This window comes from Ranitomeya imitator, chromosome 1 (genome assembly GCF_032444005.1).
Source record: "Ranitomeya imitator isolate aRanImi1 chromosome 1, aRanImi1.pri, whole genome shotgun sequence".
Classification (NCBI taxonomy): Eukaryota; Metazoa; Chordata; class Amphibia; order Anura; family Dendrobatidae; genus Ranitomeya; species Ranitomeya imitator.
Genome location: NC_091282.1, coordinates 1,187,380,392 through 1,187,407,160, shown reverse-complemented (window position 1 = coordinate 1,187,407,160; position 26,769 = coordinate 1,187,380,392). Strand labels below are relative to the sequence as shown.

Sequence of the window (26,769 nt, the reverse complement as noted above, 5' to 3'; positions counted from 1 at the left end):
TCTGGAGATGGACTTATAACCTTGAGATTGTTGATATTGCTAAACAATTTTGGTTCTCAAGTTCTCAGACAGTTATCTTCTCTCTCTATCTGTTCTCCCCATAGTCCTCCATACAGTATGATGCACACCCCATAGTCCTCTATACAGTATAATGTGCCCCATAGTACTACATACAGTATAATACACATCCAGTAGTCCTCTATATAGTAAAATGCACCCAATAGTTCTCCATACGGTATATTACCCTCCCGATAATCATCTACATAGTATAATGCAATCCCCATAGCCCTTCTAATATTATAATAGCCTCCAAATAGACCTCCAAATATTATAATTGCCTTCCAAATATTATAATGGCCTCCACATAGCCATCCAAATACTATAATAGACCCAACATTGCCTTCCATACAGTACAACGGTCCTCACAGACCTCCATATATAGTATAATGCCCTCACCATAGTCCTCCATATGGTATAATTCATTCCCCATAGTCCTCCATATAGTATAATGCATCCCCTATATAGTAGAATGTACACCCATAGTACTCCATATAGTATAATGCACCTTAGATTCCTCCATATAGTATGATGTGCTCCGTAGTCTTACATAGTATAATGCTCACTCTATAGTTCTCCACGTAGTATAATTGACCTCATAGTCATCCATACAGAATAAAGCATACCCCATTGTCTTCCATACAGTATAATGCACCCCATAATCCTCCATATAGTATAATGCACACTCCATAACCCCCATACAGTAGATACATTATAATGAACATCCCATAGTCATCCGTATAGTATAATACGCTCCATAGTCGCCAATACAGTACATACTGTATAATGAACATCCCATAGTCATCTATATAATATAATGCAGCCCCATATTCTTCCATACAGTAGAATGGACATCACAGTCAACGATACAGTAAAATGTACCCCATAGATTTCCATATAGTATAATGCACCCCATATTCCTCCATACAGTATAAAGCACACCCAATAGTCCAGCATACAGCACAATGTACTCCACATAGTCCTTAATACAGTATAATGCATATATATAATAAATAACACCGCCTAGTTGTCCATAAAGTATAATGCACTCCCCATAGTCCTCCATATAGTATCATTCACTCCCCATAATCCCCCATATAGTAAAATACATCCCCTATAGTCCTCCATGTACAGTAGTATAATGCACCCCTTAGTCCTCAATGTAGTATAATGCATCCAAAATGCCTTCATATAGTATAATGCGCTCCATAGTCATTCATATAGTATAGTGCATGCCCCATTGTCCTCCATGCAGTATAATGCGCACCCAATAGTCCTCCATATAGTATAATGCACCCTATCATTCTTATCATATTCTTCTTACACCTCAGAAGTATTCAGCAACCGGCTAATACTTCTGAGGTGTAAGAAGGAAAAATATAGGAAATCGTTTGTGCCAACTGCCATGGGAATGTACAACAATAACATTAGGGTTAAACCACCAAGGTGAATGTCTACTTATTTCTCTACATTTCAGTTCACTTGTTGTGTATGTCCTATTCTAATGTATAATGTTCTCCTGTCAACAAACTGTCATGTCAACTATGTAATTCCTTTATGATTTTTATGATTTAAGTTGTGCTGCTGTGATACCATAATTTCCCACGGGATCAATAAAGTGTATCGTATCGTATCGTATATAGTATAATGCACCCCAAAGTCCTTCTTATAGTATAGTGCACTTCATACTCTTCCTTGTAGTATAATTCACCCCTTAGTCCTTCATACAGTATAATGCACAGCCCATAGTCCTCCATACAGTATATTGCACACCCTATAGTTCTCCAAACAGTATAATCTGCTCCCCATAGTCATCCATAGAGAAAAATGCACATGCAGTACATACTCCATAGGCCTCCATACAGTATTATGGTCACCTCATTATACTCAATGACTTTAAAAAAATAAATACAAACTTATTTCTCCCCATTTCCCAGCTGCTCCGGTCTCCACTGTGCGACTCTTCAGCAGCTCCACTGCCCAGCACAGCGTGGCACGATGAAGTGACATCTTCGCACCCGCTGGCTGAGACATCAGATGCCGAGGGAGAATGATGGGGGGAGGGAGTGGACGGTATGCCTCCTCCTTCGTTGCTTTCAACTGTGTCTGTATCCTGAATGTGCGATTCTGGGCTGAGGGTGCCCAGAGGCGGCGCTGAATCCTGGCATCCCCCAAATCAAGGGCCCCATAGTAGCCACATGGTCTGCCACTAATAGTGGCACATCACAGGATTGGGACCCCTGCGGTAGTGGGGGCCCTGGGCAACTGCCCAGTTTTCACATCCCCTATAATAGCGACCCTGTTCCCCCCTCCTTCCCATGGATAATAGTTGTGTGAGTTGTTCTTTATCAGTATGATGAACCAATGCCCTTTAATGTGTTGTTTTCTAGATGTAATATCCTTTTCAGTGAATTGTTCTTTAGTTGCCCAATACTCTATACATATTTATACTTTATATTTTATCCAAATTTACTGTACATTGTAGACTTCATACAACCGATTATTGTGACCTGGATACATTCCTATATAAACCATAACTTATTTCACCTGATATTGCACAGCTCCTAATCTTGCCAACAAATAAATGTTTTATAGAACTGACACCACAAAGGTCTATTGGTATATTATACCTCCATATCTAATAACTTTTACTATATTTGCAGGTGATGTGGAGAACGACATTTCACAGATTAGTAGATTCAGCGGGATTATACTCATCAATAACTATAATGGGGTCCATTGAGGTTGCAACCAGGATTCCAATATTTTGCACTATCCTTCCTATTTTGACCTTTTCTTTGACCGTTGCTGTTGGGTGACGCCTATTGATGGTCTGCAGTTGTGCTGAAATCAGGAATTAGGTGACTTGCATATAATAAATATGGGAACTTTTAAACATTGCAGTTCACCTGTGTGAAACTTTAAATTCATAATTCTGAGATTAGTTTCGCAATTTTTACAGGTGGAGAGTGAAATATAATTAAGGTGTGTCATTAATTCAAATGGATAAAGTCAGCAATTATATACGAACTCCACCTTTAACGGATAATTATTGGTGATGAATAGTGTATTCATTACTAGAATTTGTATCACTGTTACACCCAGTAAATATTTACGTACTAGTATAATATTTGCTCTTCACCCTATAGACATAATTCCTATATAAGTACCCCATCCATCCCTGTATTACATTCTGCCTACAACAAGCTGTCGGGACGAACAGAAAAGATAATATCACATCCAAACATGTCCGAGCTGGCGACTGCAATAGATACGTTAACTAATGTCTACAACAAATACTCCAATACTGAGGACAAAAAGAACACGTTAACCAAAGGGGGAATGAAGACTATGCTGGAGAAGGACGTGCCTGTGCTCATGGCGGTAAGATTTTAATCCACATACACATACAAAATACTTAGGTATCAGCTGTGTAGCTTCTTTGTGGTTGTGTCACAAAAATATATGGAAAATTAAGTAAATAGCAATTTACTAAAATTAGAACATCTCCCTAAAACTGCTAGAAAACAACTAGATAGTAATTCCTGATTTACTCTAAATAAGGAACACTTCAGCAGGGCATTGATAGATAAATGGGTGCTAGGTTGTCTATATACTGTGATTGACATACAGCTGGTGAATAGAGAACATATGGAGCTTGAACACCTGGCTGTAAAATATATGGATTTGGACAGGGAAAATTCACATGTCTGATTTATCATAAAATACAAAATTTTAATAAAGTCACATAAACAAAACAGGTTACAGTACAAACTTATACAGGTAGAAATCTAATCTATAAAGCTGAATGTGTGTATGTGTGTGTATATGTATGTCCGGGATTGGCATCTGCACCGTCGCAGCTACAGCCACAAAATTTTGCACAGTCACACGTCCGGACCCTGAGAGCGTCATAGGCTATGTTGTGAGGTGAAATTTTAACCCCGTGCTTTCCAATTCACCAAACAATTTTGCCCCTATCTACATAATGGGAAAAAATGAAAGGAAAAGTGTTGGAGGCAAATTGACAGCTGCCAGATGTGAACAAGGGGGACGTAAAGAGTGAGAGCGATGGCACCAAAGAGTATATACCGTACAGTTGCTAAGGTGGGGCCCCGACATGGGATACTCACCACACACGGGGATATGAACACACACACAAAATGCGCCATAATCTACCACATGCTTGAACACATATCACCCTCAGCACACATTTCACCACACATTCTCCAACCTCGCCACATAAAATTCGAAACACAAAAGTCGGCGCTCAAAACTCGCCACGCGTAGAACTCGCCACATGCAAAAACTAGGCTCTTGCAAAACTCGCCACAAGTGCAAAACTCACCTCATGGAAAACTCGCCACATGCAAAACTTGCACACGCGGAAAAATTGCCACATGCACAAAAGTTGCAACACATGCAAAATTTGCCTCACACAAAACTTGCACATACTCAAAAGGCACCACACAAAACTCGCCACGCGCAAAACTCGCCATGCGCAAAACTTGCTGCACACAAGATGCTACACTAACCTGTCACATGCAACTCGACACACAAAAAGTTGCTACACACATGTTGCCACACAAAACTCATCTCACAAAAGTCGCTACATGCATGTCGCACACGCAACTCAACACACACAACTTGACAAACGAAACTCGCCCTAAAACACACACAAGTCTGGTCTTATCCTTCAAAAATAAAAATCTGATTAATAAGCAGACAAACTACAACAAATGTACCATATAGGAAATACGGCAGCTGTCAGTCACATGACCTGTCTATTATGTGTATGTGTGAGCTAATATATACTGCCAGGGGGAGGGCTTCCTGTTGGCTGGGGATTTATCAGGCTGCCAATTTAGCTTACAAATACTGAGGTAAAAATACTGAGCAAATAACGTGTGAACGAGGTCTAATACAGGAGGAGATGACACACAGGTATATACTATATACAGGGGAGATGACACACAGATATATACTATATACAGGAGAGATGACACACAGGTATATACTATATAGAGGAGGAGATGACATACAGGTACATATATATACAGGAGGAGATGACATACAGGTATATACTATATACAGGAGGAGATGACACACAGGTATATACTATATACAGGAGCAGATGACCTACAGGTATATACTATATACAGGAGGAGATGACATACAGGTATATGCTATATATAGAAGATGACATGCAGGTATATACTATATACAGGAGGAGATGACACACAGATATATACTATATACAGGGGAGATGACACACAGGTATATACTATATACAGGAGGAGATGACATACAGGTATATACTATATATAGAAGGAGATGACATTCAGGTATATACTATATATAGGGGAGATGACACACAGCAGGTATATAATATATACAGGGGAGATGACATACAGGTATATACTATATACAGGAGATGACATACAGATGTATACTATATATAAGGGAGATGACAAACATGTATATACTGAGGTGATGAGGTGAAAATGAGAGGTGTGAGGTGAAAATGAAAAGGTGTGAGTGCAAAATGAGAGGAGTGAGGAAAAATAATGGAGTGATCAGAAAATGACAGATGTGAGGTTGAAATGACAAGTGTTAGGGGGAAATGAGAGGAATGAGGGAGAAAATGAGAGGTGTGAGGGGGAAAATGAAAGATGTGATTGGGAAAATGAGAGGCGTGATCGGAAAATAAGAGAAGTGAGGTGCTATAACTAACCACAGATATTTACTATGCCCAGGCAACTCCGGGCTCTTCAGCTAGTATATATATATTGTCAAAGTAAATTTATAATAAACTCTAATAATAATCGGCAACATTATAATTACCAATTTCCAATTGGTTGGCAATGGACAGGGAATCCCACTCCGGATAAAGGTCCCTCATAATCTTGGTCCAGCAATGGTCACAGAAATATTTGTCCTTGTAGGACACATCAGCGGCATGCCATATAGCAGGTATATCGCGAACCTACAATGAATAGAATAGTGTCATTAAATACTATATCCAACTGATAAGTAATCTTAAAGGGAACCTGTCACCCACAAAATCGAAGATGACCTAAGCCCACCAGCATCAGGGGCTTATCTACAGCATTCTGTAATGCTGTAGATAAGCCCTCGATGTTTCCTCAAAGATGATCAAAAGAGGTTAGATTATACTGACACAGGGGCGGTACCGGTCCGATGGGCGTCGCGGTCCGGTCCAGCGTCTCCCATCTTGTTGTGATGACGTACTCTTGTAACTATTATAAAAACAGGAGACAACCATACAACCATGGGGCGACAGTACAGGCAGTGATGTGATAAATGAGAGGGAGATGCTAGTAGATGAATGTCACAAAAATATAAATTGGAATCAAAATAGCTCAAACCCCTTATGGAGAAAAAGGAGAAGAGGAGAATAAATGTGCCATCAATCAAACAGACATGGAGCGCAAGTACGTTAAAAAAATGCAGAAATAGAGGGATGCATTGTGAATGAGATGCGCTATGAATATAAATCGCAGACCCTCTACAATTCATGTAAACGTGACCCCGGACTACCCCGGTAGGCTCAGTCACTGCATAATGATATAACCATGAGAGGCAGGGGCGATGGATGCAAGCATAAAAGACACTATGGCCAGTATGGATGGTTGCAAGTCAAATAGACAGTAACAAATCCTCTTACCCATCTGTAATAAAGTGCCAGGCCAAGGCAAGGGGGGAAGCAGTGTGTTACATGCATCTTGTGAAGTTTATAACCCCCTGGGTCCTCTCACAACCAATGAGAGGAACGGAACACGCCCAACTGCATTCATCGAGCATATGGAGGCCGGACATCTGCTGACAGAACCGTCCCTTCCAGTGTCGTGCCGTGGTGCATGTCAGACATTAATATATTCCTATGACGTTAGAAGGCATGCACCACCCCGTGAGGACACCTTCCCGTAAAAGAGGCAGACGTCACATGCTTCCAGTGGTGGTTGGACTAAGTGGGTGTCATGTGGTGTGTTGTATATGTGTCGGCCATGTGGGCAATGCAATAACAGGTGACTATTGCAAAAACAATATTGATAAAGCAGCAATAAACAGAGTTCGTAATGCTGTATTTCAAAACACATTGTAACTAGTAATGAGTGAATATACTCGTTATTCGAGATTTCCCAAGCATGCTCGGGTGTCCTCTGAGTATTTTTTAGTGCACAGAGATTTAGTTTTTTTCGCAGCAGCTGGATGATTTACAGCTATTAGCCTGCTTGATTACATGTGGGGATTCCCTAGCAACCAGGCAACCCCCACATGTACTTAGCCTGGCTAATAGCTGTAAATCAATCAGCTGAGGCAATGAAAACTAAATCTCCGAACACTAAAAAATACTCGGAGGACACCCGAGCATGCTCGGGAAATCTCGAGTAACGAGTATATTCGCTCATCACTAATTGTAATTCATTATTAATAATACAGAATGACGAGGATACAATTTAAAATGTGCTATAATTCCCTATTGCATTGAATTCCAGTAAAGCCCCACAATATGAATGGGAGAATTCTGGAACACCAATGCAGGCACCATAACAATAAAGCAATAATCAGACCACTAATCCTGCCCCTTCAGCAATAAAATGGCCACTTATTTGAAAACTCACACTAGGAAACAAAAGAGTATATGTACAGTAAAAAATTAAAGCGAACCTGTCAGCAGTTTTGGCCGATACGAGTTACGGCCACCCCCTTTCAGGGCTTATCTACAGCATTCTATAATGCTGAAGATAAGCCCCCGGTCCGACCAGCAAGAGAAGAAAAATATGTTTTATTATACTCACCTGCGGTCTGGTCATCCAATTGGTGTCGCTGGTCCTGGTCCGCCACCTCCCATCTTCTTGCGATGCCGCCCTCCTGCTTGCTATGTGGATGACACGTCCCTGCGTCATCCACAGAGGTTCCACGGCATCACGCTCCTGAGCAGGCGTATTTATCTGCCCAATTGAGGCAGGTTAACAAGACAATATGAGAAGGACTTAAATAGGTGAACTGGGAATGATGGAGGTACTCCTGCCGCCCCAAGTGTGATCAGTTCCTCAGGATAACATGGCCGATGACTAGAGATATGCGAATATATTCGAAAACCAATCGCCAAACATAAATTCGGCATAAATATGCCACATTCGGATTCGTGATCGGAAACACAAGAAAATCGGTAACATATTTGCAATGCCACTAAAGTATTTTGAACACTTTGGCTACAATAATAGTGGTGTATGATGAGTGTGGGGCACTGTTATGACCTGGTGGTCAGGACAATAATGGACCTGGTGGTTAAGAGCACACGAAATGACCTGGTAGTTACTGATAATAAAGGACGAGCTCTGGGACGTGGGAACTCTGCTGACCGCAATCCCTAATCCTATCACACACACTAGAAATAGCCGTGGATTGCTCCTAACGCTCCCTATGCAACTCGGCACAGCCTAAGAAACTAGCTAGCCCTGAAGATAGAAAAATAAAGCCTACCTTGCCTCAGAGAAATTCCCCAAAGGAAAAGGCAGCCCCCCACATATAATGACTGTGAGTAAAGATGAAAATACAAACACAGAGATTAAATAGATTTAGCAAAGTGAGGCCCGATTTACTGAACAGACCGAGGATAGGAAAGGTAGCTTTGCGGACAGCACAAAAACCTACAAAAAGACCACGCAGAGGGCGCAAAAAGACCCTCCGCACCGACTCACGGTGCAGAGGCGCTCCCTCTGCGTCCCAGAGCTTCCAGCAAGCAAAAAAACAACAAAATAGCAAGCTGGACAGAAAAATAGCAAACCAGAGAAAAACAGGCAGGCACTTAGCTTCTACTGGGAAGACAGGTCACAAGAACGATCCAGGAGTGAACAAGACCAATACTGGAACATTGACAGGTGGCATGGAGCAAAGATCTAAGTGGAGTTAAATAAAGCAGCCAGCTAACGAATTAACCTCGTCACCTGTGGAAGGAAACTCAGAAACACCCACAGCCACCAGAGGAATTCCATGGATAGAACCAGCCGAAGTACCATTCATGACCACAGGAGGGAGCCCGAAAACAGAATTCACAACAGGGCACATGTTTGATGAGGATATGGGGTGGGAAGGTCTCAGAGGAGAAGTGTGCTTGTAAACTTTTTTTTTCCTAACTGTATGTGTGCACATTGAGGCTAGCCAATCAGGATGAGGAAACATCCACAATGTCCTGACACAATGGCTTGTGTCATGGGCTGCTGACATCACATGTCCCTCTCTGTATATAGAGCGGCCATCTTGTTTTAGCGCCATTTTGTCAATATAACAGCATTTTTAGCTAATTAGTTGGGCAATTGTTTCTAAGCCAGATAGTTTAGATAGCAAGTGTCCTGTGTGGCTGTGAAATGGAGCTTCCAGCATTTTTGTTTTTGCCATTACTGAGGTCTACAGACAAAGACAGCATTGTGCACATTTCATAGAAGTGTGTTGTGCACTGCTTCTATTATGCTTCATGCACGAGAAGACCATTCTAAATCTTAATATTTCAGTTGCTAAATGTGATACAGCACACCATATCTGTTGTGAATTCTGTGGCAGAGCTCCCTCTTGTGGTCACAAGTGGTACTTCGGCTGATTCTCTCTGTGATCTTCCGTTGGTGGAGAAAAGTGGTACTGCGGCTTCTGAGTTTCCTTCCTCAGGTGATATGGTGAAGTCGTTAGGTGCTACCCTATTTAACTCCACCTGGTGCTTGGATCCTTGCTTCCAGTCAATGTTCTAGTGTTGGACCTGTTTCCTCCTGGAGTGTTCCTGTGGCCTGCTTATCTGCATAGCTAAGTTCCTCTTTGCTATTTGTTTGCTGTTTTTTCTTTTCCGGCTTGTCAATTTGTTTTTTCTGCTAGCTGGAAGCTCTGGGACGCAGAGGGTGTACCTCCGTGCCGTTAGTTCGGTACGGAGGGTCTTTTTGCCCCCTTTGCGTGGATTTTGTAGGGTTTTGTGTTGACCGCAAAGTTGCCTTTTCTATCCTTGCTCTGTTCAGGAAGTTGGGCCTCACTTTGCTAAATCTATTTCATCTCTACGTTTGTCTTTTCATCTTAACTCACAGTCATTATATGTGGGGGCTGCCTTTTCCTTTGGGGTATTTCTCTGAGGCAAGGTAGGCTTATTTTTCATCTTCAGGCTAGCTAGTTTCACAGGCCGTGCCGAGTTGCATAGGTAGCGTTAGGCGCAATCCACGGCTGCCTCTAGTTGTGTTGGAGAGGATTAGGGATTGCGGTCAACAGAGTTCCCACGTCTCAGAGCTCGTTCTTATTTTTTGGTTTATTGCCAGGTCACTGTATGTGCACTGACCTCTATGTCCATTGTGGTTCTGAATTACCAGCCATAACAGTACTGGAAGCCAAAAGTACTAATGATTCTCAATAGAGGGAAAAACGAAGTTCTGAGACCATTTTTTTTCCTTTGCACTGTGTTTTGCCTTTTTTTTCCCCTAGACATTTGGGTGGTTCAGGACACAGGTGTAGCAATGGACATTAAAGGTCTGTCATCATGTGTGGATCAGCTCACGGCAAGAGTACAAAGTATTCAAGACTTTGTGGTTCAGAATTCTATGTTAGAACCGAGAATTCCTATTCCTGATTTGTTTTTTGGAGATAGAACCAAATTTCTGAGTTTCAAAAATAATTGCAAACTATTTCTGGCTTTGAAACCTCGTTCCTCTGGTGACCCAGGTCAACAAGTTAGGATCGTTATTTCTTTTTTGCGTGGCGACCCTCAGGACTGGGCATTTTCTCTTGCATCAGGAGATCCTGCATTAAGTAATATCGATGCATTTTTCCTGGCGCTCGGATTGCTGTACGATGAGCCTAATTCTGTGGATCAGGCAGAGAAGAATTTGCTGGCTCTGTGTCAGGGTCAGGATGAAATAGAGGTATATTGTCAGAAATTTAGAAAGTGGTCCGTACTCACTCAGTGGAATGAAGGTGCGCTCGCAGCTATTTTCAGAAAAGGTCTCTCTGAAGCCCTTAAGGATGTCATGGTGGGATTTCCTATGCCTGCTGGTCTGAATGAGTCTATGTCTTTGGCCATTCAGATCGGTCGACGCTTGCGCGAGCGTAAATCTGTGCACCATTTGGCGGTAGTACCTGAGCTTAGACCTGAGCCTATGCAGTGCGATAGGACTTTAACCAGAGTTGAACGGCAAGAACACAGACGTCTGAATGGGCTGTGTTTCTACTGTGGTGATTCCACTCATGCTATCTCTGATTGTCCTAAGCGCACTAAGCGGTTCGCTAGGTCTGCCACCATTGGTACGGTACAGTCAAAATTTCTTCTGTCCGTTACCTTGATCTGCTCTTTGTCATCGTATTCTGTCATGGCATTTGTGGACTCAGGCGCTGCTCTGAATTTGATGGACTTGGAGTATGCTAGGCGTTGTGGTTTTTTCTTGGAGCCCTTGCAGTGTCCTATTCCATTGAGAGGAATTGATGCTACGCCTTTGGCCAAGAATAAGCCTCAGTACTGGACCCAGCTGACCATGTGCATGGCTCCTGCACATCAGGAGGTTATTTGCTTTCTGGTGTTGCATAATCTGCATGATGTGGTCGTGTTGGGGTTGCCATAGCTACAAGTCCATAATCCAGTATTAGATTGGAAATCCATGTCGGTGTCCAGCTGGGGTTGTCAGGGGGTACATGGTGATGTTCCATTTCTGTCAATTTCGTCATCCACCGCTTCTGAGGTTCCAGAGTTCTTGTCTGATTACCGGGATGTATTTGATGAGCCCAAGTCCGATGCCCTACCTCCGCATAGGGATTGTGATTGTGCTATCAATTTGATTCCTGGTAGTAAGTTCCCAAAAGGCCGATTGTTTAATTTATCTGTGCCTGAGCACGCCGCTATGCGCAGTTATGTGAAGGAGTCCTTGGAGAAGGGGCATATTCGCCCGTCATCGTCGCCATTAGGAGCAGGGTTCTTTTTTTGTAGCCAAGAAGGATGGTTCGCTGAGACCTTGTATAGATTACCGCCTTCTAAATAAGATCACGGTTAAATTTCAGTACCCCTTGCCGTTGTTATCTGATTTGTTTGCTCGGATTAAGGGGGCTAGTTGGTTCACCAAGATAGATCTTCGTGGTGCGTATAATCTTGTGCGAATTAAGCGAGGCGATGAATGGAAAACTGCATTTAATACGCCCGAGGGTCATTTTGAGTATCTTGTAATGCCATTCGGACTTGCCAATGCTCCATCAGTGTTTCAGTCCTTTATGCATGACATCTTCCGAGAGTACCTGGATAAATTCCTGATTGTGTACTTGGATGACATTTTGATCTTCTCGGATGATTGGGAGTCTCATGTGAAGCAGGTCAGAACGGTTTTTCAGGTCCTGCGTGCTAATTCTTTGTTTGTGAAGGGATCAAAGTGTCTCTTCGGTGTTCAGAAGGTTTCATTTTTGGGGTTCATTTTTTCCCCTTCTACTATCGAGATGGACCCTGTTAAGGTCCAAGCCATCCATAATTGGACTCAGCCGACATCTCTGAAAAGTCTGCAAAAGTTCCTGGGCTTTGCTAATTTTTATCGTCGTTTCATCTGCAATTTTTCTAGTATTGCTAAACCATTGACCGATTTGACCAAGAAAGGTGCTGATGTGGTCAATTGGTCTTCTGCTGCTGTGGAAGCTTTTCAAGAGTTGAAGCGTCGTTTTTCTTCTGCCCCTGTGTTGCGTCAGCCAGATGTTTCGCTTCCGTTCCAGGTCGAGGTTGATGCTTCTGAGATTGGAGCAGGGGCTGTTTTGTCGCAGAGAAGTTCTGATTGCTCGGTGATGAAACCATGTGCCTTCTTTTCCAGGAAGTTTTCGCCTGCTGAGCGAAATTATGATGTGGGCAATCGAGAGTTGCTGGCCATGAAGTGGGCATTTGAGGAGTGGCGTCATTGGCTTGAAGGAGCTAAGCATCGCGTGGTGGTCTTGACTGATCATAAGAACTTGACTTATCTCGAGTCCGCCAAGCGGTTGAATCCTAGACAAGCTCGTTAGTCGCTGTTTTTTGCCCGTTTTGACTTTGTGATTTCATACCTTCCGGCCTCTAAAAATGTGAAGGCGGATGCTTTGTCTAGGAGTTTTGTGCCCGACTCTCCGGGTTTGTCTGAGCCGGCGGGTATCCTCAAAGAGGGAGTAATTGTGTCTGCCATCTTCCCTGATTTTCGGCGGGTGCTGCAGAAATTTCAGGCTAATAAACCTGATCGTTACCCAGCGGAGAGACTGTTTGTCCCTGATAGGTGGACGAATAAAGTCATCTCTGAGGTTCATTGTTCGGTGTTGGCTGGTCATCCTGGAATCTTTGGTACCAGAGAGTTAGTGGCTAGATCCATTTGGTGGCCATCTCTGTCGCGGGATGTGCGTACTTTTGTGCAGTCCTGTGGGATTTGTGCTCGGGCTAAGCCCTGCTGTTCTCGTTCCAGTGGGTTGCTTTTACCCTTGCCGGTCCCGAAGAGGCCTTGGACACATATCTCTATGGATTTTATTTCAGATCTTCCCGTCTCTCAAAAGATGTCAGTCATTTGGGTGGTCTGTGATCGCTTCTCTAAGATGGTCCATTTGGTACCCTTGTCTAAATTGCCTTCCTCCTCTGATTTGGTGCCATTGTTTTTCCAGCATGTGGTTCGTTTACATGGCATTCCAGAGAATATCGTTTCTGACAGAGGTTCCCAGTTTGTTTCGAGGTTTTGGCGAGCCTTTTGTGGTAGGATGGGCATTGACTTGTCTTTTTCCTCGGCTTTCCATCCTCAGACTAATAGCCAGACCGAACGAACCAATCAGACCTTGGAGACATATCTGAGATGCTTTGTTTCTGCTGATCAAGATGACTGGGTGTCCTTTTTGCCTTTGGCTGAGTTCGCCCTTAATAATCGGGCCAGCTCGGCTACCTTGGTTTCACCGTTTTTCTGCAACTCTGGGTTCCATCCTCGTTTCTCTTCGGGGCAGGTTGAGTCTTCGGACTGTCCTGGTGTGGATACTGTGGTGGACAGGTTGCAGCAGATTTGGACTCATGTAGTGGACAATTTGACCTTGTCCCAGGAGAAGGCTCAACGTTTCGCTAATCGCAGACGCTGTGTGGGTCCCCGACTTCGGGTTGGGGACTTGGTTTGGTTATCTTCTCGTCATATTCCTATGAAGGTCTCCTCTCCTAAGTTTAAACCTCGTTTTATTGGTCCGTATAGGATTTCTGAGGTCCTTAATCCTGTGTCTTTTCGTCTGACCCTTCCAGATTCTTTTTCCATACATAACGTATTCCATAGGTCATTGTTGCGGAGATACGTGGCACCCGTGGTTCCATCTGTTGATCCTCCTGCCCCGGTTTTGGTGGAGGGGGAGTTGGAGTATATTGTGGAGAAGATTTTGGATTCTCGTGTTTCTAGACGGAAACTCCAGTATCTGGTTAAGTGGAAGGGTTATGCTCAGGAAGATAATTCCTGGGTCTTTGCCTCTGATGTCCATGCTCCCGATCTTGTTCGTGCCTTTCATATGGCTCATCCTGGTCGTCCTGGGAGCTCTGGTGAGGGTTCGGTGACCCCTCCTCAAGGGGGGGGTACTGTTGTGAATTCTGTGGCAGAGCTCCCTCTTGTGGTCACAAGTGGTACTTCGGCTGATTCTCTCTGTGATCTTCCGTTGGTGGAGAAAAGTGGTACTGCGGCTTCTGAGTTTCCTTCCTCAGGTGATATGGTGAAGTCGTTAGGTGCTACCCTATTTAACTCCACCTGGTGCTTGGATCCTTGCTTCCAGTCAATGTTCTAGTGTTGGACCTGTTTCCTCCTGGAGTGTTCCTGTGGCCTGCTTATCTGCATAGCTAAGTTCCTCTTTGCTATTTGTTTGCTGTTTTTTCTTTTCCAGCTTGTCAATTTGTTTTTTCTGCTAGCTGGAAGCTCTGGGACGCAGAGGGTGTACCTCTGTGCCGTTAGTTCGGTACGGAGGGTCTTTTTGCCCCCTTTGCGTGGATTTTGTAGGGTTTTGTGTTGACCGCAAAGTTGCCTTTTCTATCCTCGCTCTGTTCAGGAAGTTGGGCCTCACTTTGCTAAATCTATTTCATCTCTACGTTTGTCTTTTCATCTTAACTCACAGTCATTATATGTGGGGGCTGCCTTTTCCTTTGGGGTATTTCTCTGAGGCAAGGTAGGCTTATTTTTCATCTTCAGGCTAGCTAGTTTCTCAGGCCGTGCCGAGTTGGATAGGTAGCGTTAGGCGCAATCCACAGCTGCCTCTAGTTGTGTTGGAGAGGATTAGGGATTGCGGTCAACAGAGTTCCCACGTCTCAGAGCTCGTTCTTATTTTTTGGGTTATTGCCAGGTCACTGTATGTGCACTGACCTCTATGTCCATTGTGGTTCTGAATTACCAGCCATAACACATATCCCACCTTGTCATTTAGTGATGGTGACATTGTTCTGTGATTTGAGCTGTAGCATGATACAGCAGGCTAGATCCAAGTTTAAAATTGTTTAGAGCATATATTCTAGGTTATACAGGCCTCATCCACACTAAAAACAAATTTCTTCTGTTACTAACATGATACAGTAGGGGAGATCTCAGTTTGAAATTGTTTGGAACACATCTTTTTTGTCATACAGGCCTTATCTACATTCAAGCAGTTCTTTCATCTGTGACTAACGCGATTCACCACGCCATAGTTCAACTTGTCATTTAGTGATGCTAAAATTGAGCTGTGTGCGGAGCTGCTGGAAAGTAAAAAATCACATTTTTGTTGCTAATACTGTGCTCCTACCACACTATCTAAGCAACATGACTGGGAAAAAGCAAGGTTGTGGTAGAAGGTGAATTAGGCTTGGTGTTCAAGGTGTATGTGAGGTAGGTGGTAATGTTTCTGAAAGAACTAGTGAACCAACAATATCACGTCCTATACAAAGACAACTTACAACTCCTGTTACTGGACCGGCTACTCTACTACCTTTCTTTGGCAGATGCACAGAGGTACGCCTTATTATTGATGAGGCCTATAAAGAGCATGTGCTTGAGTGGATGTCAAGTACAGCTTCAAGTGGCCTCTGCTCCTCTTCATCCTCCTCAACATCATACTCAGTACAGTCCACAGAGGTGGCATCCAAATTGCCCTTGCTTTCCCCCATGGCACAACTCTCCAACCACCCAACTTGCTGTAGGGAACCACAGATGGGTGAGTCTGCAGAGACTCAGATATCTGAGGCTCACGCAGACTGTATTGTGCTGTCAGGGCAGGAAGAGGAGGAGGGTGACTCTCTGGGCGAGGAATGTGATAACACAAAGGATGATGATGAGGTGGTAGATCCCAGTTGGCATGAACACAAAGGCACACAGCTGAGTAGATCATCTGAGGAGATGGAGGAAGAGGAAGATGAGGAGGTTATGGTGCACTGTACTTCGCAGACATGTAGTGATGTAGCCAGCAGCATTTGAGGGTCTGCAGTTCAGAGGGGCGGCAAGGGTTGATTAGCCTGGGCCTTTTTGACACCGCAAAAGGACGAGCAATCTCACATTATAATAGTGCATTAATTTAACTATTACATGCATGGCCCTTTTTATGCGTAATCAACATTCGTTGCTCTGGGAATCCCATTGCGCTAAAATGCAGACCAGCTGAACTGAACAACCATCAGCTGCCCCATCAATCACATCTGCTGCTTCTTCCTCCTCCTCAGTCAGGCTAACTGAGAGCCTGCCATCAACTGTAATGCAAGCTGACATGCCTGTTGTTTTTGACTGATCTCAGAGAATGAGCACACCACACCACTCGGCCCTATCTCAGCACTGCAGCTGGCCCACGGTCCTGCAGTTGTGGTCATGTAAAAGATTGTTTCCTCCTATGCAGGACAAAGCTAAGAGGTTGAACTTTACCATCTCCAATGTGTTGGCTAAGGAAATTCTGCCTTTCCACCTGGTAGATATAAACGGTTTCAGGAAGCTGAATGCCATCGCAGTCCCCCAGTACCAGTTGCCCAGTCATCATTACATCTCTAAGAAAGCTGTGCCTGCGCTTCACCAGCATGTCGCAGACAACAACACCAGTTTCTTGACTAAAGGTACCTTCACACTGAGCAACTTTTGAACGAGAACAATAGCGATCCATGACGTTGCAGCGTACTGGATAGCGATCTCGTTGTGTTTGACATGCAGCAGCGATCAGGATCCTGCTGTGACACCGCTGGTCGGAGCTAGAAGGCCAGAACTTTATTTCGTCACTGGATCACCCGCTGTCATCGGGTCGGCGGGGGACGTGACAGACACCGGAATGTGAGTATGTAGTTTTTTTTTGTTTTACATTTACAATGGTAACCAGGGTAAACATCGGGTTACTAAGCGCGGCCCTGCGCTTAGTAACCTGATGTTTACCCTGGTTACCCGGGGACTTCGGCTCTCCAGCGACCACACAACGACTTACCAACGATCACGGCCAGGTCGTATCGCTGGTCGTGATCGTTGGTAAATCGTTTAGTGTAACGGTACCTTAAATCTCTGTCTGCCAGGGTGCATTTCACTACAGACACTTGGATGACTAAGCATGGCCAAGGGTGTTGGATCTCGCTGACTGGGCACTGGGTGACTTTAGTGGCTGTGGGGGCAAGCGGGGAAGGTGCTGCTCCACAAGTCTTGAAATCCCCAAAGCTTGCAGGATAAACCTCTTTATTTCATACTTCATCCACTGCTTCTGCCTCCTCCACCTCCTCTAGGGCCTCCACCTGCACCCTCAACCTCTGCCTTAATGAGAAACACGATCCAAAAGTGCAGAGTGAATTCCCACCACCTCTGTACTGCGCAGCTGGCTCACCACAATCAGGCAGTGTTTAAATTGACATTGAAGTATGTAATCACTGCGCTACAATAGAAAAAGTTACTGGTAGTGTACTCCTGTGTGGAATAATATGCCAGGTGCCCAGAGTGGATTAGTCAAGCAGATGGCAGCAAGCAATAATAAGACTTACTTCTAGTGTCCGGGCGTACCGCGATTGTTCCGTGCTAGGATGGCTGATGTACAGAGAATCCGGGTTATGGGGAGCATCCTCCCGTTATGGCGACTCACACAGATGCACAGAGACTCAAGTTGTGAAGGTGCACCGAGATGGAAGCTAACGGCGTGCTCTGGCTGGAAGCATTTCTGAAGCAGGGACAAGGTTGCCGGAAAGCGTGATGTCACTTGGCTCAAAACGACGGATGTGTGGTGAGACCAAAAAATCAACCAACACTTTTCGAAGAACTTGATCCTTTTTCATCAGGGTTACCAGTTTTACCAAATTATTTGTGATTAACACGTATCCATACTTTCATATTTTCATATTTTATATTCTCATATTCCTTGAATTTTGATGTTATTAATTAAACAGCGTTTTGCACTTTCACAACCTGAGTCTCCGGCAACCTGTGCGAGTCGCCATCACGGGAAGATGCTCCCCATACCACAGCATCAGCCATCCTAACATGGAACCATAGCGGTACGCCCTGATATCAGAAGTAAGTCCTATTATTGGTTGCTGCCATCTGCTTGACTAATCCATTCTGTGCACCTGGCATATTGTGACCACGCATTATTTCACACAGGAGTACACTACCAGTAACTTTTTCTATTGTAGTGTGGTGATTACAAACCTCAATATTACTTTTACCCTACTTTGACAGGACTTGCACAGAGCCTGCCATTTCACCTGCAGCAACAAGTTTTGTTTTATCTCTTAGGCCGCTGTCACACTTGCGAGTTTTACGTACGTAAGAGCGCAGAAACTACGACCGTAAAACTCACATAACATACGGCACAATGATTCTCAATGGGTCTAGTCCTATCAGCCGTATATTACGGATCCGTAATATACGGCGTTCTACGGCCGCACAAAATCGCAGCATGCTGCGTTTGTCAGCGTATTGCGCAAAAAATACGCCAATGCAAGTCTATGGGAGAGCGTATAATACGGAATGCATACGGACCATGCGTGTGACTTGCGAGAAATACGCAACTCACTGGCAGATGTCCGGAAATGTCCAAAGGCCTTAATCAGGCAGGTGAGCCATGCTAATTAGCTGAAAAAGCCAGACAGTGAACCCGGAAGTCTGCTGCACGCCTCCACGGAGTGAGATTTAGCATGGCCAGCATAATTAATGTAGACATGCTGATCATTTTGGTCCAAGAGAGGCCTGTAATCTGGGACCAAAGAGACCCAAACTATGCTAACAGGGCCCAAAAAGAGGCAGCATGGAGGAGTGTGTGTGGGTCCCTCTTCCCACATTATGACCAGCAGCCACGTGAGGCACAGCGACAAATAAGTAAGTACACTCATGTTTGAAATGTAATGTTCTTGTTAAACAGCAGGCCCTTACTACTTTGAATTTCTAAACATGAATTTATTAATTAATCCAGAAAGTAATAGAAAGCACCCCAGTAGATACATGGTGTTGTACATGATAAACGGATTTCAGTAATGTTTTGAGCAGATGTCCCTTACTAACAGTGTTTTCCAGTAATTATGCTTTCTGGGATAGAGGGTAGCGGACTCTGTCCTTGTGGCCTTGCTTCATAATTGTGTGAGTTTTTCAAATTTAATAATAAATGTGCTCCACAAATGCCTATTTCTATGCTACACTTAAATCTGTGTAGTCAATTACACCTTGTGTGAGCACTCTGCATAATGGGCTAATCAATGTGTTTAATTTTTGTTGTTTCAGTGGGTGATGTTACAACAAGGTGGCGGAGTATCCGTGACCAATACAGGAGGGAGAGGCAGCAGCGGGAGAGAAGTGGAGCCGGGGCACCTCCAAAAAAAAGGAAATATGTGTATTTTGAGCGGCTAACCTTTTTGAACCCCAGCATGGACCTCAGGCCGTAAGTACAAACATCACAACCTTTTTTTATTTTTTAAGTTTGAGAAATGATTATAAATAAAAATTCAACTCAATACATTTTTCATTTACAGAACACAGTCTAACCTCACTGACAGGGAGACAGGGTCTGACTCTGAACTGGTCATTGACCCAGTTGGTGAAGGTGAAGAGGTGGCTGGTCCATCTTCTGCTCCCTCAGGCTCCATCCCTCCAGGATCCTCCTCATCTGGCCAGCCAGCTCCAGCTGCACCAGAACAACATCAAGAGGCCCCACAGTTCTCATCAGCAGCATCAGCAGCAGCAGCAGCAGCACCACCTAGCCAGGATGACCCTGGAAATAGCAGCAGCCCTACTGTTGCCCTGGAGCGATCACCACAGGCTGCAGTCAGACCACAGCGTTCACGTCGCAGGAGAGAGCTTCTCCAAAGCAGGAGAAACGTGGATGCTGGGGTCATGAACTATTTGGCAAGGGTTCAAGAGGATGATGGGGAGGAGGGCTTTACAAGGAGCCTTGCCCAGTACTTAAGGTCCATAGAGCGGGAGTTGAGGCTTCGTGTGAGAGGGTGTTTTCAGATCCTTATTGATGCATGCACCCCCCCAAATAACCCATACAATCTTTTGCAGATGATTGAACAGTGGCAGATGTCACCAGAAAATATTCTGCGGCCTCAGAGATTACAAGGCATGCATGCTCAACAAGGATCTGAAGCACCCCCTCCACATCAGCCAACACCTCAACCCCAACCCACAACGAACCCACAATGGCAACCTCAGTACCATATGGCAAGATATCAGCAACCATCCCAATATGGCCACTTGTCCACACCCAGTGCTGGAGCCTGGTCCCAACCTGGGTTTGGACAATATGGTCATTTTGGTTTGGGGTATGATTCCCGGCCATATGGTCATCAACATCAGGGGTATCTCCAAAATCCTGTCCCAAATCTTCAAAGTGCCCAGCATCATAGCAGGCATAATGTCCCTCAGGCCACTACCACATCCGCACAGGGTGCTGGACAATTGGGCCTACAAAGGCCACCTGATGCTGACCCTGAGCAATCCACATCTCCACCACCTACCTACCAGGACTTGTGATTTTTTTTTTTTAATTTAACCATTTTGCTTATTTTTTATATTTGATTTGTATACACAATATTGTGTTTGTTTGTGCTTACATAGCAATCTGTAATGTGGATGTTGATCCTAATTTTTAGGGCCACAAAAAACTGGGGAATTTTAAAAAAACAAAAGGTTATGACAAAACAATAACCAACCAAAAATTTTTTTTAGATAAGTAACATTTTCGTTACTAAAAATCAAACTCTGGATGCGCTCTATTCATTCTTACATCACACACACACATGATATGCTCATAACCATATGTGAAATAATTAAATACAACAGACCTAGTTTCAAAATTGTGAATAAAAATATTTATATATCTCAATAATTACACATGCAAAATTGCATAGTCTTGCCAGGGAGTAGCACCTTGAGGAGTCAAAAAATAATTTGTCAATACATCCCGAACTTTGAGGCCAGAAAGTGGACGACGCGGAGGAGGGACATATGGGGTAGGCCTACTAACATTGCTCATGAGGTGATCTTCAAAATTTGGTGAGGAACAATCATGTATTCTGGTGAAATTATGTAGAATAACACAGGCTTTGATCACTTCATTGATTGTAGCCTCACTCAGCTGAATGGCAGACTGAAGAACCCGCCATTTGGCTACAAGAATCCCAAAGGCACATTCAACCAGTCTCCGTGCCCTGGAAAGTCTCAAATTAAACACCCTCTGCCGGTGGTCAAGTTTGCGCCTGGGGTAAGGCCTCATGACGTGCCTCGTCAGTTGGAATGCCTCATCTCCAACCAAAACAAAAGGCACTGCTTCCGCATTGGAGCCTGGGAATTGTTGTGGTGGTGGGAGGTTCAACTGGTTGTCACGTAGCCGCTGACCCATTATGGACGAATTGAAGACCCTAGAGTCTCCAGTTCGCCCATAGGCCCCAATGTCTACAATTATAAACCTGTAGTTACTGTCAGCAACTGCTAACAGAACTACAGAGAAAAACTGCTTATAATTGTAGAATTGGGAACCAGAGTTCGGCGGCTTACGCACCCTGATATGTTTCCCATCCACAGCTCCAATGCAGTTAGGGAAGTCACAAGTGTTTTTGAAACCAGTGGCGATTTTAAGCCAATCCTCCTGTTTGGGCTCAGGCATCACAACTTCCTGAAGTTTCTGCCATATTTGGGAACAGGTTGTCCGAACAATGCCTGAAATTGTCGACCGCCCAATCAGAAACTCCAGGTGTAGACCCGCATAGGACAAGCCTGTGGACAGGAAGCTGAAATACAAGAAAAATAATTAAAAAACATTAACATGAGGACTAAGAAATCATGAATAAGCACAAGTGTATATTTCATTAACTATGACATTATTTACAATATAAAAATGTTCATTTAACATTCTTACTATACTAGAATATTAACACCAGTTTTGTTGATGTGCTTGTGGCTTCATGTCCAACTAAAGTTACTGAAACATAGTAAGACACAACACATTTAAAAAAAAGATCATCAACATACAGTATGTGCGAATGTTGAATACATACCGTAAGGTTAGGAGCAGACGCTCCTCAGCAGAGATGGCTTTTCTCATCCAGGTGTCCTGATAGGTGATCCCAGGACGTAAGATCTCCAACAACATGTCAAAAGTCCTGATGGACATGCGACTATACAGGTAAAACTTGTCAGGATGTGCCCTCAAAGCTGAATATAGTCTCTGGAAATGTCCTTTACTCTGGCGTTGGGTCAATAGAGGATGTACCCACAATCTTCGTCTCCTCCTTCGCGGATCAACATTGACCGGATATGGCTGGCCAAAGCGACGAGACAACACCCAGTGAAGCAACACCCGCTGAGTTGTGCTTAAATACACATGGTCAGACATGTTTGTAAGGTCAAAGCAACACAGCCAAAATATGCTAGAGAACATATAGGGCAGATGGGAGGGGTCCACCTGTTGCATCACTAGTCCCGTCCATCCGCTCCAGTAACGCATGACCTGCGGGTTGCCGATGGGTTGGCATGACAACCTGAAGTCTGGAGGAGACCCCTGTGGTTTTCATTGCCGGAATGCTATGAGCGCCGCCCTGTGGACGGCGGTCAGAGTAGGAAATCATTTTAGCTACACACAGCAGGGCTGCAGCTCACCTGTGTGTAAGGCTGCCGTCACACTAGCAGTAGTTGGTCAGTATTTTACATCAGTATTTGTAAGCCAAAACCACGAGTGGGTGATAAATACAGAAGTGGTGAGGTGTTTCTATTATACTTTTCCTCTGATTGTTCCACTCCTGGTTTTGGCTTACAAATACTGATGTAAAATACTGACCAAATACTGCTAGTGTGATGGCAGCCTGAAACAGGCCACCGGATGATCGCACCTTCTAGTCTCCCAAGGCGACTATTGAAGCATGTAAAAAAAAAAAGTTTAAAAAAAAAAAAGTTTGATCTCACCCCCATTCGCCCCATTCAAAATAAAACAATGAAAAAATAAAAAATACACATATTTGGTATAGTCATGTTCATAAACACTCTATCTATCAATATATAGAAATAATTAATCCGATTGGTAAATGTCATAACCAGAAAAAAATTAAAACTAAAAAAAATTATATCAATAAAAACGTTAGCTCAGCACACAAAAAAATAAGCCCTCACCCAGGTTCAGATTCTGAAAAATGGAGATGCTACGGGTCTCGGAATATAGCATTTTGAGATTTTTTTTTTTTTTCACCACTTAATAAAAAAAACAACCTATACATGTTTGCTATCAATGAACTCGTAATGACCTGGGGAAACATAATGGCAGGTCAGTTTTAGCATTTAGTGCACATGGTAAAAAAAAAAAAAAGAACAATTGTGGAATTGTACTTTTTTTTGCAATTTCACCGCACTTTTTCTTCCAGTACATAATTATGGTAAAACCAATGCCATCGTTCAAAAGTACAACTTGCTCCGCAAAAAACAAGCCCTCACTTGGCCCTATTGACTAAAAAGTAATAAAAAGTTATGGCTCTGGGAAGACAGGGAGCAAAAAATGGAAATGCAAAAAATGGAAAAACCCAAGGTCGTGAAGGGGTTAATAATCCCCTAAGGAGACTTGATGCTGCAGTCATCGATTGCTTGTGGTATGTATAGCAAAAATCACAATCTACTAACACCGGAGACTGGTGTTCACAGGAGGATCGTTATGATAAGTGCGGAAGTCATCAGCAAACCCCTTGCTGTCATGACATCGCGTCGACACCCTGTGATCACATTATGGGCTTGCTGATGAGAGCGTGGAACGACATGCTCCCCTCTTGGCAGGTGTTAAATGCTGCTTTCACTGTCAGAGATCGACAGGTTAATAGCCACGGATGAAGCTCCACTGCTCTCGTGGCTGTTAGGCCGCCGTCACACTTGCGAGTTTTACGGACGTATGAGTGCAGAAAATACGTCCGTAAAACTCGCAAAACAAACGGCACAATTATTCTCTATGCCCCTGCTCCTATCTGCCGTATTTTACTGATCCGTATTATACGGCTTTCTACAGCCGTAGAAAATCACAGCATGCTGCGTTTGTCACCGTACTGCGCAAGAAATACGCCAATGAAAGTCTATGGGGGCGAGAAAAATACGGATTACACACGGACCAGCAGTGTGACTTGTGAGAAATACGCAGCGGTGTTAGAGAGAAAAGTCGGTAATTCAGTGCGGTGTACAGTAAAATCACACTGACAGCTTCCAGTAGAATAGGTAGAATAAATGTGTACACATAGAATAGGCATATATATATATGTCAGTGAGACACATATATATATTAATATTTCTTCCAGCGCTAGACAGCTTTAAAGCCGGTAATTCAATTACCGGCTTTTGCTCTCTTCTTCCTAAACCCGACATGATTTGAGACATGGTTTACTTACAGTAAACCATGTCTTCTCTCCATTTTGTTTGCAGATTCCACACTACTAATGTCAGTAGAGTGTATCTGCAAAATTGGACCGTTCTATCTACTAAATTAAAGGGTTAAATGGCGGAAAAAATTGGCGTGGGCTCCCGCGCAATTTTCTCCGCCAGAGTAGTAAAGCCAGTGACTGAGGGCAGATATTAATAGCCTGGAGAGGGTCCACGGTTATTGGCCCCCCCCTGGCTAAAAACACCTGCCCCCAGCCACCCCAGAAAAGGCACATCTGGAAAATGCGCCTATTCTGGCACTTGGCCACTCTCTTCCCATTCCCGTGTAGCGGTGGGATATGGGGTAATGAAGGGTTAATGCCACCTTGCTATTGTAAGGTGACATTAAGCCAAATTAATAATGGAGAGGCGTCAATTATGACACCTATCCATTATTAATCCAATACTTGTAAAGGGTTAAAAAAATACACAAACACATTATTAAAAATGATTTTAATGAAATAAAAACAAAGGTTGTTGCAATATTTTATTGGACGCCCAATCCAATCACTGAAGACCCTCGTTCTGTAACAAAAAAAACATAATAAACCAACAATATCCTTACCTTCCGCAGATCTGTAAAATCCAACTATGTAAATCCATCTGAAGGGGTTAAAATATTTTGCAGCCACGAGCTTTGCTAATGCAACGTTGTTCGTGGCTGCAAAACCCCGGGGAATGAAGGTAAAGTAGGTCAATGACCTATATTTACCTTCATTTGCGGTGAGGAGCCCTCTGCTGGCTGTTCCTAGATCGTGGGAACTTTCCTAGAAAGCTCCCTGGCTCGAGTTCATAAGAGGCGCCCTCTGCTGGTTGTCCTCATATTAAGGTTAAGGTACATTGAAACCATTAAAATTTTGCAAAAGTGGCCACGTCCTTCAAGTAGGAGTTTTAAGACCGCGGTCCTATGTGCTTAGGTGTTTAGGGTTACGGCTGGTTGCATCGAAGGGTCTTGTATAAATATTCAAAGAGTCTTACAGATCATTGCTTGTATCATGTAGTGTATGAGGATTTATTTTTGAGGGGGGTCTTTTATATTCAATTTAGGAAATTCTGAAATTCTAATTTTCATGTTTATACCATTTCTTCATGGCTAATTCAGTTGGACATATAATGATAATTAACAGATGAGCTTCTTTTATTCTAAAATAATTTTATTTTTATTTTTAGAATGCCAAGGAGAAGAACGATTGCGAGAAACTCCTAAAGGATCTGGATGAAAATGGAGACTCTGAAGTTGATTTTAAGGAATTTATGATCTTTGTTGCTGCGCTCACCTGTCTGGGAAAACATGCCTAAAAAATAGCTATTAATATCAATTTACCGTTGACTAATAAAGTTCTGTATTTAACCCCTTTACCCCAAAAGGCTAATTGCACGTTAATGACCAGTCCAATTTTTACAATTCTGATCAGTGTCACTTTATGAAGTAATCACTCTGGAACACTTCAACAGATCTGACTGATTCTGAGAACGTTTTTTCATGTCATATTGCACTTCATTATAGTGGTAAAATTTCCTTGCTAGGACTTGTACTTTTTTAGTGAAAAAATGGAAATTTGGTAAAAATTTTAAAAGTGTTGCAATTTTCAAACTTTTAATTTTTATGCTCTTAAATCAGAGAGTTATATCGCACAAAATAGTTAATAAATAACATTTCTCACATGTCGACTTTATATCAGCACAATTTCTGAAACATAATTTTTTTGTTAGCAATTTAAGAGTTAAGAGTTGACCAGTGATTTCTAATTTTTTCAACAAAATTTACAAAAACTTTTCTTAGGGACCACATCACATTTGAAATTAGTTTGAGGGGCCTATATGACAGAAAATACCCATTCTACCCATTCTAGAAACTGCACCCCTC

General features: G+C 43.3%; 2 protein-coding genes across 2 annotated transcripts; both read left to right on the top strand.

Annotated features, from left to right (window-relative positions):
• The first annotated feature begins 3,196 nt into the window (after positions 1-3,196).
• LOC138657187 (protein S100-P-like) lies at positions 3,197-26,261 on the top strand. Its single transcript, XM_069744804.1, has 2 exons — positions 3,197-3,441; positions 26,073-26,261. The coding sequence occupies exons 1-2, from the start codon at positions 3,304-3,306 to the stop codon at positions 26,199-26,201; spliced, it is 267 nt and encodes an 88-aa protein (XP_069600905.1). The 5' UTR covers positions 3,197-3,303; the 3' UTR covers positions 26,202-26,261.
• On the top strand, positions 19,745-22,249 carry LOC138657186 (uncharacterized). Its single transcript, XM_069744803.1, has 2 exons — positions 19,745-19,896; positions 19,988-22,249. Exons 1-2 carry the CDS (start codon positions 19,883-19,885, stop codon positions 20,988-20,990), a joined length of 1,017 nt encoding a protein of 338 aa, XP_069600904.1. The 5' UTR covers positions 19,745-19,882; the 3' UTR covers positions 20,991-22,249.
• Positions 26,262-26,769: the final 508 nt, after the last annotated feature.